The 16,205-nt window shown below is 42.3% G+C and overlaps 1 protein-coding gene across 3 annotated transcripts in view; it reads right to left on the minus strand.

The window, feature by feature from the left end:
• Positions 1–15,711, minus strand: part of LOC110407476 (protoheme IX farnesyltransferase, mitochondrial) — a 98,796-nt gene extending 83,085 nt beyond the window's left edge. For 2 of the 3 annotated variants that reach the window (XM_021415231.1, XM_021415230.1), the window contains exons 1-4: positions 15,556–15,711; positions 14,876–15,000; positions 13,779–14,100; positions 4,872–4,996 (exon numbers count right to left, since the gene is read on the minus strand). In XM_021415231.1, the coding sequence (XP_021270906.1) occupies positions 4,872–4,996; positions 13,779–14,100; positions 14,876–15,000; positions 15,556–15,598 (615 nt within the window). In that variant the 5' untranslated portion in view covers positions 15,599–15,711. Of the gene's footprint in view, positions 1–4,871; positions 4,997–13,778; positions 14,101–14,875; positions 15,001–15,542 lie in introns of all 3 variants that reach the window. The other variant, XM_021415232.1, reaches the window with a different exon arrangement.

The following is a 16,205-nucleotide window of genomic DNA, read 5'->3' on the forward strand; positions in this document are numbered from 1 at the left end:
CAGTTAATACAGAAGATGATACCCGGGTTCCATGAGCCGGCAGCTAACTCAGATCCTGAATTTCAGTTAATACATGAGTTAATACAGTTAATACAGAAGATGATACCCGGGTTCCATGAGCTGGCAGCTAACTCAGATCCTGAATTTCACTCCATCTTTTTTTAACAATGAGCCTGTACCTCCCACCCACTGATGCTGCACTTCTATGGGATCACAGCTGTCAGGAGAGGCTGATATTAAAAGCCAAAGGCAGCCATCAGATCAGACCCCAAAGGGATAGGGATGTGAAGTGTCCTCAGATTTGTTCTCTCATTCCAATGAACATATTTACCAGGGTTCTTGTTTTTGGCCCTCCAGCTTCAGCTAAGACATTCAGCCCAGCCCGCTTCCTTTCCAAGGTGCTATCAGTCAAATCCAACCACATCATTTTATCTCTCAGTTACTAAATTCAAACCATTTCAAACATCCTGCTTTCATCTTTACAGCTCTCTCCCACTTTTTAACCATGCTGCAGTTACAGAAGAATGTACTTGACATATAAAATGCGCATGTGATTCTTTTAACGTTTTAATGCCATGTATTGTGTTGTAAACATCTCTTCATGCTTTATCTCTTTTCCCATAAATCAGAGGCTAGTATCTTAGAAGACTCAAAAGTGACATGTTTTCTCCACAATATAAATGTAAGACTCTACTCCTTGGAACTTGAGTCAGACTTCAAAAATCATCAAAAAAAAAAATGAACAACCCAGAGCTAGGAAACAGCAGCAGATTATCAGCTAACTTAATATTCTTTCCTCCCACTCCATTTTGATGGCAGCGTGAGCATAATACACAAAAATACACAGTATGAGGTAAGTCTCCACCAGGCTATCACAAAACCAACATTCTGATTACTCTTTGTTCTCACTTCCAAGGAACAATGTTAAAGTGAAATACCTTCTTCTGTATCTATACCAGTAAAGGATGCGGAAAGAGTCAGGAAAGCAGGTATTTTTAAAAAGTGGAATGCTAGGAATAATTCTTAGTTTTATTCATGATTAACACGCAGTGTTTACTAGTTGAAATCCCAAAACATATTTCCATTTCCCTACCGTAACTGCAATTAATAAGATTGGTTTCTTGTAATGGAATTTTCCAGTGTGTTTGGCTGACTTCGTAGTGTTAGAAAGATAATGTGTCTCAAGCCTCGGTACATGCATTGATGTTTTATTTTTTAAATTAAAACCACCGTAAAATACCGGTTCCTTCGAAAAAGAAAGAACACCAATAGAGAACACCTGTCCAAAATAATTTCCAGTTGCTTCAACGCTGGAAAAAGAAAGAGTGCCATTAAAAAAAAAAAACAAGGAAGAAGAGGAAAGCAGTTTGAGCAGGTGGGACTGAAACGTGGTGACATGTTGTAGCACAACAGCGAAGGGCTGAAGGATATAACGCAGTGTTGCGTGATGTGGAAGAAAACTGGGGACCACTGGATTAGCATGCCACTAAAATGCTAGATGAGGTGAGACGTACAGCTCTGAAGTATTGTGATGGAGGGAAGTGAGGCAGAGGCAGAACTGCTGGGAGAGGACAAGAGAAACAAAACACCATCTTTTCCTCGGCACCTCCAGCAGGAGTTCACTCCCACACAAGCCCACGGCACGATGCTCCGAGCTCAAGACCCAACACTCACTCCAGGAAAACCAAAGGATCCTCTGATAGGCACCCAGATCATCAGAACGCATTACATCTTCTACAAGCCCATTTCAACCACTGTCTAATATGAATTATTGCAGGGTGCTCCTCTTGAAATTTCGTAAACAAAGTTCTAGAGTGACTTCCATGTAGAACATACACCATGCTTCCTGCTAATGCAAGCCCAAGCTTGGGTACTTCTTGCCTGCATTTTTCAGGATAATCTCAAACAACTCTTTCACTGTCATTTGTAAAAATTTAAAAATAAACCAGTTTCTAAAGTAATTATCTGGTTTCACAGTACTGTCTTAAAAATCGTATTTACTTCTACTTGCATCAGGAAGTATAGCCAGAAGTTATGGGTTGTGAAGGGATCTCACTTGTAAATGCACGCTGTTGAAAACTATCCCAGCTAGACTTCTATAACCAATGGAGAAATACAGTGCCACTAACTCCCATCACTTCTTATTAGGACAGTGAAGGTGGGGTAAGAAGCTGCATTCTGGTACATTTTTGTGACATTCTAGCTTTTGTGGTTAGATAAAAAAACACCAATCCTAAATCAAGAGGGTAGGTGATAATTAAAAGATTATTTTAGAGTATTTCCTAAAAAAAAAAAAGCAACCATAAACCATGACTTCTTGGTCTCTGTGCAGCCCCACTTCCCCCCTGTAGTCCCCATGCAGCCAACTCCAGCTCAGCTGGAAGGGCAGACCCGGCCCCAGCTCCCACCACACTGTGCTGATGCGGTCAAGAGAAGGAAGAAAACAAAACAAAACCCAGAACTTGAATGTTTAGAAGCTTGTAACTGCACTTTCATGAATACGACGGAATCTCCGTTGCATTTTCACAGGATCAAGTTCTTCACATCCTGTCCTAAATCACGGGGAGGAATCCGACACAATCAACGCGCTGCCTTCCCACGGCATATTTGGGGTCCGTAAATTGCGAACGCAGATTTATCAGGGAAATGAGGGGTGGGAAAGACGAGTTGCCCTTAAAGATGAACAGATTTACAGCAGCGCGGGAAGCGGAAAGACGGTTATCATAGAAAAAGGGCCTTGAGGGACAGCAAGGAGCAGCGAGGGAAACATGAGTCATGAGCTGCCAGGGAAGGGGATGTGCGCTGGGAGCAACGGACAGAGCAACATAGCAATAAAAGGAAGTTCCAAGTCAAACGCGCTCCTTCCCAGAGGTCAATACGCATACCCCAGCTTACAGTATTTATTGAAAATTAAATTCCCGGCCCATTCAGACACAAACAGCACCAACAGCAACGTCAGGAAAGGGATAATCATCGACTGAAAGGATCTATTGATAAACAAGGTCATAAACCACAGCTGTTTGCTTTTGCTTTGTTACCAACTCTGCTTTGTTTTCCTAAGTGAGAGTAGCTGCCTTGAAGGCCTGTCTAAATAGCCAAGTAAGAGACTGAAAAAAGACGAGGGCGCAAATTTAAAGCACTCAGCCCTGATTGTTTTACACTTGGAGAGGCTGCAATAAGCCTCCCTACATAAGGGCACGCTGCCAGCCGTCCCTACAGTGAGTAAACAGCAAATTACAGACCCAAGCACAAAACTGTCACACCCCATCTTCCCTTCCCCATCCCAGCAAGCCTTGAAAGCGTCAAACTCCACATTACAGTGTGGGCTTCCTGGTATTCAGAAACATCTCAAGAGTTTGAAAAGCAAGAGGTTAAAACGGCAAAACACAACAGCAGGCAATACATGGAAGCTGAAGAGGAAGAACACCAGTTTTTGTGTGTGTGAATATTGGTTCAGGAAGTAGTTTCTGAATCTCAAGATGACGCACTACACAAGAGTCTCTGAACAAGAAATAATTCCGTTTTGAGTCCAGCAGTATCTAGGTCAAAAGGGAAAGTAAATACGATAGTAAATATGACATTAAATATTTCAAAGGACTGATAGGCCACAAAACAAATCTTTAAATATTAAAAAACCTGCAGAGAAAAGGCATCTCGCTGAAATTATATCAAAACACTTCAGATTACAGCTTTTCTATCCAGACCCCCCTATGTGAAAAGTATGCACAAATGCATACTTGATAAAGCACAGTGTGACTGTCTTAAAATTATTTTTCAAGGGTACCTAAGCATTTTCACCTAAATATTTCCAAGGCACTAAAAAAAAAAAATGCAGCATCCCTCCTGTTTTGCAGAGCAAACAGACACAAAGCTGGCAGCTCTCCCTCATTCTGCAACTCTGACAAGCAGCACCACCTGCACTTACCCGAGTCAGAACAAGAGGCGTGTTATGGGTGCAACCCCGAAGAGCACACAGGTGCCTGCACCTGAGGTGTTATGAGGTTTAAGCATCAAGGAAGTCAACCCAGAAGGGGTGTCAGCAGGAGGCAGCTCACAGCAAAGCTTCGTGCTCTGCTCCATCAGAGATGTCCCAGCACTCAAGCCCCATGTGACCGCTGAATCCACAAAGTGCTAGCAAAGTTGTCACTGACACTTTCTTTTCAGGCCATATTTGCAGTGACTGCAGCTGCTGTGTGTTCTAACTCCAGTCTGCACCACAAGTTCACTAGTTTGGCTCTCCCCTCTGGGACTCCAGGGGAGCCTAACAACAACTTTGCTTCCCAGCTGGGCTGCAGAAGAGCTGAGAGATCAGCAACAAGCTGCATGGGCATTTCCACACACAAAAGGAAGCCCAAGCTCAGACAGATACAACATCTGCAGTATGACACACAGCAATCCAAGACTTCCAGAGTATTTTAGAGATGTTCAGGAGATATCCTGATTGCAGGCACAAACCCCACCAATGTCCCACTCAATGAGCAAGCAGCTCTGAGCCTTCCTTCGTTCAGACAGATCCCACAAGGTCATGCAATGCAGCATCCAGGCCCGTAAGTCTGGAGCCCTGCTGGCTATCCCGATACTCCAATTACACCATTCTTCCTGTGTCATTTGCAGTGATCCGTGCTCGGTATTATCAAGATAAACATTGTTATTGGGAGGCTTAAAACCTCATCAACTCAATTCTGAATAAATACACTGTGCCCAGCAACTCCACTTGAATTCACAGACACGTCGCCCTTTCGTGGTGTCAGTTTTAACAGCCCAGGACTGGGGCTGCAGCTGAAGGCACAGCACGCCCTGCCATTCACTCCCACACAGCAGCATTCCCAAAGCCAGGACACAGCAGCTCGCAGAGGGGCAGAGGCACTGACCTGATTGATGGAGTTGGCAGCGCAGGAAGCCAGGCCAGTTCCCAGAGAGGCGAGCAGGAAACAAGGCAGGTCAAACGGGACGGGGGCCATGGCAAAGCCAGCAGACGCCGTGCTTACCACCAGAGCTGCAACACAAGCGAGAACACAGTTCAGGGCATCAACAAGAAACCATCTCCTTTATGCACACCACTCGTGTTAAGGTGTTTAAGTCCTGTAAGAAGCCCAGTGCAGATTCACTTTTTACTACTTTTTCGGATCAAAGTAGCTGCAAGAACAAAGCACTGTTCATGCCAACGCTGCCTAACAAAGGCAAAGAGGGGAAGGAGAACTGTCAGGGATGAAACGAGAAACCCAGATCCATCAGCATATAATTAGAAGAAGTGAGAATAAAACTTAAGTCACTGTACTCTTTGCTTTATGGATTGATATAGGACCGTACTGCCCCACAGAACACATACATGAGCTGCATTTGTTCCAGTAGCCCACATGCCATTGCAAAGTCTAACAGGGAAGAAAAACAGTAAGGAAAACTGCAAGCTGAGATGTGTATTGTATCAAATTATAGCAGGGACTTAAGCAGAGCACAAAACCAAAAAGAGTACAAGGATATGTAAATGACACCTGGTACATTCAGTAACGTTGCTGCCCAAGCATTTGCTCTGTTTCCACGGGACATGCCATCTCAGGCAGAAGGTACAATCACATCCCCACACAGACTTAGCAACACTTAAAGACTCCCGAATTTCAGTAGATTAACAGAAATCCAGATCAGTTTTGTCATCCAAAATTATAACTTCAGCACAGCACTGCAAATCACATCTTTAAAAAGAACGTTACCCAAGTTTCAGTCCTAATACTGTCATTACCTAAATAATAGGTCATATGAAACTCACATTTGGCAAGAAAAGGTACAAAATGAAAAATTTCTTAAACTATAGAAGCCAGCACTTACTGAATTTCTTGCTTATGACCTTGAAACTTACAATCAAAAATTAATACAGTTATTAAACAAAGCAGTTAAGAAACATTTTGCGTGTAATTACATTCCAGACTTCAAATTAAAGGTATGCATTTAAAAAAAAAATCAAAACGTTCTTATCTTCCCAATTCCTATAGAGCCCCTATTTATCTGAAGTTAAGTGACAAATAAATAACCTTTGCTGACTGAAAATACTGGGATTACTGCTGAGTAGTGTTACTTGAGATGAAAAAGTAAATGACATGGCAGAGACCCATCAGCAAGGATGTACATGCAAAGTGCTGCTTTCCAGAACTGCGCCTACATAAGAATATTAGGATTTAATCAGAACACGACGGTGAGGATGACTTGCTGCTCATCAAAACTTTCCACTAAGTATTAAAATCCATCGGCAGCTGAATATTATGATAATAATGTATCTAATATTGTTATAACATGACTTAGCCTCGTGACGGATTCACAGGATGGCTGTTACACAAGCTGCCTGCAAGCGCAAGGCTTACAACAAGCAAAGCCCATGGCTTTGCCTCCCCATGCCAGCACCTGGCTCTCCCCACAGCTCCTTTCAGCTGTTCCTAAGCCACCACAAACCTGCGATGAAGCCTCATCCCTCCGAGCAGCTGTGAAATCACAGCAGAGCCTGTAATCCCAGGCAGACTAACAGACACGCAGAACTGTCATTTCTGAACGCTGCGCCCCATTTATTCAGGAGTCAGAGGCACGGCATCCTGCTTCCACAGCTTCAAACCCTCCATCCTTCATAGTAGAGAACATGAGAAAAATATTAAACACATTGGTTTACAACTGAGAGTTAAAAAATACACCCCAAAGAGGATAGTAAAACAGTGGCACTTGCATTACTAAGAGTGATTGCATTCATCTTTAGGCATAATAAATCACCCTTCCACTTCCAGACAAGAATTTAATTAAAACTTATCTTAGAGAGCACTTTACACCAATTTATTATGGGAAAACACCAACTCATTTACTGAAGAGGAAAGGTGGAGCAGACTGGCAAACAGTCAGTGTAACATTACCACCACACTGACCTCACAGAAATCCTCATGCAGCATAGCTGCAGCGCTAATTAAAGTCCCAATTGATTTCTCCGGATTAATTTCAGCCAGTCATTTCAGCACGACTTATCGGGATCCTGCTAAAAAAAGGCTGTGGCACATCCCTGGATGTAGCCAGCTCTACCAGGTACTCTGCCTGGCCGGGGCCGTGCTCTGAACACAAGGCTTGCAGCTCAGCTCATCGTCCTGCAGTTCAAATGCAACACATGGAGAGCAAATAAGAAAATATTCCCTTTGCATGGAGAAGTTTATTTTCTTTTACTGTGGAAGCAATAATTTACTCTTCTGCTTTCTCGGTGGAGGAAAAGTATATTTAACTGAGATCACATCAAGGGAATGAGGTCATTGACTGTTTGTTTTTTAATCTCTGTTAGTTTAGTGCTTTCGGGACCAAATTAACTTCACCTTATTATAGAATAGATGGAATCGATCCTTTCAAGATTTGCTGATGAGAGCTGGCATTATCTTCAAAAAGAGGCCAGGATTTAAACTTATGATCTCAACTTATTCCTAATTCTACGTCTTTTAAACATCTTTACCAGAAGTTAACAAGGCACATTTGTCTACAATTTCAAAAATGAAAATGCTAACGCATTGGTCCAAAAGAAAAAAAAAAAAGAGTGCCTAATGGTGTCTCCAGCATAAGAACACATTCAAAAGGTCTACAGTGCACTGTGTTCTTTGCATTCCTTTTCAGTTTCATTGAAATGTAATCTGCCTTTATAATTCTCTGTATTTATGGCACGCAAATCGCTGCACTATAGTTTGTTTACCTCCTATTAAAAAGTAGCCAAGCCAAAATAAATGGGTAGAAATCCAAAGCAAACCAATTCTGCTTCAAGTTTCCTTTCTGTCCCCGCACTGATGATACACTAGCATACGTGGAAGAACAACGGCAAACGTATTTCTATTTTAATTCAGCACACAATTTCCTTGTTTTATTACAAGTGTTTAGGTGCTCCCTTAAAGGACGCTGCCTTTCCAAAAGCTGATGGAATCCCCCGAGTTGTCAGGCTTTGCTTTCAGGAAGCTAAGGGCAGGGGAAGGCCTATCTACGTTGTGTTGCAGATCATAACCCGCACACTCCAGACGGCCAAACTCCTGAAGCAAACATAAATGCGGGACAGTCACTTGAAACAAATCTTCACATCATCTCATATAAAATTCAAGTGCAATAACACAGAGCAAACAGCAATCATCTCTCACTGCTGAGCAACTTTAAAACGCACTGGAAAACTGCAATAACGCTTTATTTTTCTTTCTTTAGTTTTCCTTGTAGCAATTGCTAGTAAAATACCACTATCGAGCTTTGTTTCTGATAGGATAATAGTTACTGCTTTAATAACCAGAGAACGAGAACCACTTTGACAGCCCTATAAGATATATTTAGGACTGAGAATACATGTAGACTAGTAACAATCGATACAAGGAACACTGATAAATCTTTCTCAAAGTTTCTGGCTGTATTAAAACTCCAATTTAAAGAAGAAATTCTGCTCTCGGTTGAAGCGGAAATGTACTGGAACTCCACTAAACTAAATGGATTTTTGTTATTTATTTTTTTTTTTACTAGGGCGGCTGTGAGAGGATTGTCAGCCCGTGCACACACAAGCACCTTATTTTGTCATCGATGCTCCACCACTTGGCAGCTCAGCAATGCTCAGAATCATTATGCAGAGCTGGATAACCATCACCTTCGTTCTGCAAATAGGCGATGGATGCAGGCATGAAGCAGGGTGTTCATGGTCACAGCGCCAGGCAGGAGCACACGCCTCCATTCCTCGTTTCCACATCAGTGTGCCCATGCAGGAGGATCACTACTACTGTACAGACACAAAACCATTTGTAAGCAATACATCTAATAAGCTCTGGTTGTTTTCTAGTAAATAAAATAGGATTATTTTCTTAAAAGCAGATGTGAAAAAGAATGGAGACCAAGAGCACAGATTCTTTCAACTTTCCTTTCACAAGAATTTTAGCCCCTGATTTGGGAACATCCAGATTTTCCTTCCTGAGGAAGGAGCTACCAACGATTAGATAGCAGTAGAACAACCCATAAATCTCTGCCTTAAAAACAAACACCAAACAAATCCATGGGCTTCCTCAGAGCACCGATTCCATCAGTCTTGGGAGTCAGTCCGTAGCGCACACAAACACCCAGGAGAGGACTAAGCACATCGGGTTCAATTCTGATCCGTGTAAAACCCTGGAATGACTCTATTAAAGATGACAAATGACTCCAGATTTACTAAGGTACAAACACCCCAAGGCTTGCCTTTTTGAACTTTCTCCTAAGGTATAGATCATCATAAGAGCAGAGAGAATTCACTCTCAGTGATTCTTGCATAACACGAACGGAATTCTGAGTTGAACTTTGTGAGATACAACCGAACAACAATGACATCTCACATCTCACTGAGAGCAACACAGCAAAACTTAAGAGAGTTTCCAGATTTCTTAGTGCTTGGAGAAATAGCAATATACTTGAATGGAAGCAAAAGAGGGTTTTTGTTAGATCCACCAAGAAGCTTTTCAGCAGAAAGGACGGGAGCACACTGTAGCAGACCGCGTGGCAAAGCTGGGTATTTCCCATCCATGGATGGATTTTAGAACAGAACAACACAAAGTCAAGAATGATACACCTACAGTTGGTCCTACCCTGGGTAAAACCAGCTTGATGAACTCCTGAAGTCACTCAGAGGCCCCTATGAATCATGGATGCTGCACATGTGGAACCAAAGCAAGCAACCCAGCCCAGAAGCCACTCCAGTGAAATACGAAACAAGGCTTCTATAATCAGGATAGAAAGAAAATATTCGTCATATGTTAATAGATTAACTGTTAATATGCATTTTGGAAAAAATACTACCAAATTTCTAAATTGCTTTGAAGAGTTAGGAGACAGAAGTGTTCTGCAATGAGATACTGTAAGCTACAACAACTTTAGGGGAAGGACTCTGGGTAAAAAGCAAGCAGTTAATGCACAGCTGTGTAAAACAATCATTAGATGCAAATTAACATGTTTAAGAAGTCAAATGAAAATGTTCAGTGTAGTATATTAAAATATAGGATAATGATAATTGAACACCTAATACATAAGGGTGTATGTGTGCCTTTACCAAGAACTGCTGATTGGTATCACAGGAACCACAGGAGAAACAAGAGCCAGGACTCAACAATTCCAGGCACAGTAGACAGAAAGAAGCCAAAGAGCCCCTTCCTCAGAGAGCTTGCAATGTAGGTAAAACACCACAGCTGTTCAGAAACTAGCAGGTTTGTTTACAACTGACTGATGATACACACCCACATCTCAGACTCGCACTACATAACGTGCTGTACCTCCAACTGGTCATCGTCACCAGGAGAGCAAAGTGCAAGGCAGCCCTTAGTACAGGAGCATCAATGAGGACGTGTTCATAAAGCACAGCCCTCTAAGGAGGACACCCAGCGTTCTGCATCCCGTGCCTTCCTCATTCTTCCCCTACATTCAAAACCGAAGTTGAACTTCCCTGCCCAGCTCATCTTAGCGTTCATCTGCAGTCACAGAGGAAAACACTACATGAAGCTCGAGAGGATGAGACAGCCTGAAATTCTTAACAACGTGTGCATATTATGAATGAGTAGAATTACCATACTGCCGCATTCCTTTTTGCTTTTTTTCAGCTCCACATGAACTTCGTGATAAAGTGGAATACAATGAAATTTATAATTCTGAACACTTATCAGGCAGATGCATTCGCTTTCCAAGTGCCAGGATGGTAAGAGACAGCTGCTCAGACAGCAGCCAGCAGAGCAAGCAGGGACGGGAAAGGATGGAAACCAAACCCGAAAAGGTAGATTACGCGACAAGTAATTAAAAGTTCCCCAATCATTTTTTATGGCAAAAGAGTATAAACAAAAATCTTGTTCTGTTGGGAAGGCAGTTTCTAATGGCAGAGTCATATGAACTATAGTTTACATGAAGCAGGAGGGTATGGTAATAGCTCAGCTCATTTCCTTTCAAAGGTGAATCACAGTTCAGAATACAAACAAACACGCTCTTTACTTCAGCAGCGGGAAAAGATGGGGGCATAAGGAAGTCCCATCTCAGCATAATGCACAGTTTGTTTTTTTGTTATTTTATACTCTAAAAAGTATAAACAAAGAGCCTGCCAAAAACAACACACAGGATATGAGATCTATCAGAACTCCACGGGTGAAACGAATTGAGTTGCGCGTCATTTGCAAAAATAAAAGTGACCTCAGAGAATCTATTTTTTTCTTTAACAACAGAAATAAATAAACCAAAGACCTACACCGCCATACTCTATACAAAATACATATTTGCCCATGCAATTACACAACTTGGATAAAAAATTAAAACCATTTTCTTGCTCTACTCCTTACACCCTGTATTTTTCCTTTTCTTGCCTCCTATGCTATCCTATGACCCAAAAGACCAACAGAACTCACCTACTACAAACCCCCTCTTCACCCGAAATCCAACTTACACTTTCATACTCCCTAATTTCTATAAAGTCTCTCTGCCAAATAAATGAAGATCACAGCACGAAGAGAGATTACTCTTTCCGGCATCTTTATACCTTCTTAACAGCTGTGAAGTTTATCACTTGGGCTCCCAAGCACATCTGAAGGCAACAGACAATTTCAAATGAACTGAAGTTCTGTAACCTTTGCCTTCTCCAGCTTCCCAGTAACACCAGACTTTAAAGCAGAAAAAACACTGTTGCCTGCAATGTTGTTTTCAGCATTTAAACAAGAGCTACCAGAAGCTGTTCTGAAGTTTGGAGGCAACAGTGAGGCCATATGAACAGAGTCCAGAAAAAAGATACTCTTCCACCTGAGCACAGCCGTTGAAACTCCTGCTCTGAAAAGCACCGCTGTGACACAGAGCTTCCCCCTAAGGAATACCAGCAAATGTAAGAACATATGTCTAAATTGTTTAAAACAAGAGTTGATTCTTCCTCTCTTCCTCAAGCCCCATTTAAATTAGATGCTTAATCACAGAATTTTAGCTTTTTAATTCTGGATCTACTGAGAATTTTTTATTTAATTGTACTGCAATAACTAGCCTAGGCTTTACACTCACATAAAACAGTCACTGAAATAAAACTACCTCATTGAAAAGATGCCCAGAGCTAATCATTCATATAGCTCTTCCATATTATCTGTGGGGAGCACTACAGAAACAAAATACTGCTAAAAATTTAACGGCACAGGGGGGAGAAGACAGATCAGCATCATGCTGTAACATGATGGAAAGCACAGCAATGACAGCAGAGAAGCAAAGTCCTAGGCTGCAGCAAGTGAGGACTTGCTCAAATACAACAGCTGTGGGCACATAAATAAAGGAAAGACACTGTTTACCTTCAAAAGACCTCAGGTACACAAGGATCTCCAGCAAGATCCCCTTGCCTCCACTGCCAACCCTTAAATGAGGTCTGGGCAGGGGTGGATCCTGGCTCTACCTCTTCTAGTCATACAGGTGCATTGCTTGCAGCTGAGCTCCCCTGGTTTGGCCCTGCCTTCCCACCAGGTGCTCAATCACTGCTTCAGGCCATGACTTAGCATTTCCACTACACACACGGAAAGAAGAGGTAGTAATTTTGATTGCATATGTCACAAAGCTGTTGCAAAACCTGAAGTACAATAATCCTAAGAATTGATGAATGTGTCAATAAGAGTTGTGTATACCTAAATCTGAAATTACCAAAGCTATTAAGTAGAAGAGACACATTAAAGTACAAATGACGATTGCCATCCCTTGAGTCCACTAACTCAACTCTTTACCAGCAAAAAAAGACATCTTGAGCTTTTTTTTCAAATAACAAGGAGGAACATTTGGACAAACAGACAAGATGAGTTTAGTGAAGTCCAAAACGTGAGACGTCTCACCAACACTAAGATCTAGAAGGCTTCTTTACTAGAAAAAAAATTAAATGGCCATTGTACACTGGCGAGTACAACTTCACCATGGAAAACAAAGAGTGAGAACACATACAGCAGAACAAAAATGTTCAGAAAGTAAACTGAATTCAAGATTTTTATTACAACAAATTGTTACGGCAAAGAATAACAGTTTTATTGTCAAGAATCTATTTCACTCTCTGGAGAGAGCACCACAGTAGGGACTTGAGAAATTATATTTCTCTTCTTGGTCATGATACAGACAAGATGTAAGGCTTTGGTTGGACCACTACAGCTTCCTCTATATATAACACCACCACTTTGCAAATAAATCATTTATAGCTGTTATGTATTACTATTGGAATAAAGTAAATGTACCTAGGCTGCAAGGCAATTGCTAAAACTGCTGCTTTGAAGGTACAACTCCATTATGGGCTACACGGGTAAATTATACCTCATTTCAGAAAAAGTAACTGATCATGCTCAAATTTTTTCCTTTATAAACTATGAAGTGACTCAAATTGACTTTTGTCGGTACTGTTAATATGAATTTCGGAAGCAGCTGTACTACTAAGACAAATGGTAAGTAAATAAGATAGAAGGCTGGTAAACTTAGGCAAAAATGCTTCACCTTAATGCAGTGTTTATAAAATCACCTCCTAATCCAGGTTTACTTTATTTTTTTGTATGAACATTCACTTATGATCCCAGAAAGCTAGCTGATGGTATAATGCAAGCTCCTCCGCAATGTAAATAAATTTAATGGGCAAACAAATACTTTGTTTAAATTATTTTTCCCTGTACACATTTGATGGAATTGATTTGGGTATTTTGTGTCACTAAAGTGGAAATTATCACACAAAAACATACACAGTACCATTAACATGGTAGAGATTTCTAAATATCAAAAAGGATGCAGAGTAACAAAAAAATAACCAGTAGTACCTGTAAGTTTAATTTTGGACAAACGTGCCAGAATTCCTGGCAAATCATCCAGACGTAGCTTCATTTCTTTCCATTGTCTTTCGTCTTTGGATTCTGCTGTTAGTGGTGTGGCTGGGTCTCCAATTTCTGCAGCTGACTTAATTTGTCTCAACTCATTTCTGTTTGGCATCTCAGACAAAGGTTGATGAACAGGTGAAATTGGTGCAATCTTGTGTAAAACTTTTCTTTCTTGATCCAATTGACTCTCGCGGAATGGAGACACAACTGAATCTGACTTCGGTTTCACTCGCTGGCTGAGGTCTTTGTTGTACTGTGTTACATACTAGATAGAATGATAAATTTTAAGATGGTTAATTAAGAAGATGTTTTTGTCAACTTCACGTTGTTATTATCACCAACATTACTACTACATTATTCTTCTTAACACTAACTGCTTGCTATGATGGCGTGACTGAGTTAGCCTGAATTTCACACTTATTTTATGGGCAAAAAATGTTTCTTAAGTTGAACAACATACAAAAAAGGCACCTTTCCATTTCACAACTGTCTTAATGACATTCACTTAACCTTGAAGAACGACTTCTAAACAAACTACATTTATCCTTGTACTTTCAACAGCAAACTTTTCTTAATTCATCTTTAAAACTACCAGACAATATCATCTGATTTATACACGTAGGTTTGTAGTAACTCCAGCCTCCTAAAATAAGTACTTAACCTTCTGCTCCTTTATAAAAAACTAATGGTTGTCTTATCAGGATTTTAACAAATAGTAATTGTAAAATTAATTCAATTTCCTGCTTCCCAGCAGGAGATGAGTACCACACTCCTTAGGCACAAAAGCCCCCTGTCAGGAGAGGACATGCTGCAGCACACAGCATTATCCTCACTACAGCAGTCCTCCTCCAACTTGAAATGTTTCAGACCCCAACTGCTTAACCCTACAATGCAGAAAAGAAGATGCTTGGACTTGCCTGAACTGGCCAGATATGAGAAATACATATTTTTTTCTAAACCAATCTCCGGTTTAACTCACCACATGAGACAAAACTACTTAAAGAATAGGAAACAGAGGATAAGGACACTCCATCACTTACCATTCGCTTGAGAAAGTTAAAGTACTGAAATGTAATCAGTCTGTCATTAGCTGCTCGGCACAGGTGCACAAACTGGCATGGGACTTGCCGGATTCCTGCTTTCTTCAGGTGCCAGACAAATATTCCTATTCAAAAGAAAGAAGAGAACGTTAGGTTTCAGTTCCTCCTCTTGCCTGTAACTCAGCCTGTAGCATGTCACCTGCTGGGACACTGCACCATGAGAAACGGGAACCAAGGCACTGGGAGGGGACAGACAGACCTGAGGAGTCCCAGTAGGTGAACTGAAAGCGCAGGGCATTGGGCTTTACTTCCAAATTTACCCACCCCACACTGACACACATCATTAAACTCGTCTTATTCCTCCTGCACTCCACAACCATCTCAAATACGAACAGAGCTCAAAGAAAGCAGCGGGCACAAGGCAGGATGCTCACACCAGGGCCTGCGCCTGGTAAGTTAGTAGCTTGCATTTAACTTCATGAAGATGAAAACAGCGTCACACAGGAACGCTACGAAGTGACACGACCCCAAAGGCCAGAACCAGCCCCGGCCGCCCCGCATTGAGACGCCCCACAGGAACCGGGACAGCCGGGGAGCACACACCGCGCCCCTAACCGAGCCCTCCCGCTGCCCCCGGGGCTGCCACGCCACCGGCCCCGGCTCCGACCTGCCCGCGGTACCTGCCAGCGCCAGGGGCGGGCTGCAGCAGCGGGCAGCACTCATGACCGCGGTGCTGCTCCCGCCGCCCTCTCCTCTCACCGCCTGGGCGCCGCCATGTTGCCCGGTCTGACCTCTAAACGACTTCCGGGTCGGCACTTCCTGTGGGAGGGGGTGGAGCGCCCGGGCAGGGGCTTGGCTTGGGCTTCCCTAGGCGGCGGGCGCTGTGCGGGTTGCTGGCCGGGCTTGGGGTTTTCGGCTGAGGCTGTGGCCCCTCGATGCGGAGGAGCAGCCCGGAGCGGTGCTTTCAGTTAAAACACTCAATTAACGTTATGTTTGTGTCTGTAAGAGGGTGTCATGGGGGAAATCACGTTCTACTTGTGAAAAAAAACAAACAGAGTGAGGTCTGGTGAAAATAAAGGTGAATCTTGCAGCCGGGTTGCTGAGCGCGTGCTTGTTCACAAAATCACTGAAGTGTTAAAAACAGGCAACAAAAACACGCTTGTATTTGGCTGCTAAAGACATTTTCAGAAGTTGAAATTAGCTTTGCAAACCACTTCGTTTTAGCTACACGTTGCAGGAGGTCACACTCCAGTCTGTCTTCCCTCGCGTGAGAGCTGCTCCTTGCTGGGTTCTCTAAGCAGGCTCAGCTTGCTGACCTCGAGAGAAAAAT

The sequence above is a fragment of the Numida meleagris genome, chromosome 17 (genome assembly GCF_002078875.1).
Source record: "Numida meleagris isolate 19003 breed g44 Domestic line chromosome 17, NumMel1.0, whole genome shotgun sequence".
Classification (NCBI taxonomy): Eukaryota; Metazoa; Chordata; class Aves; order Galliformes; family Numididae; genus Numida; species Numida meleagris.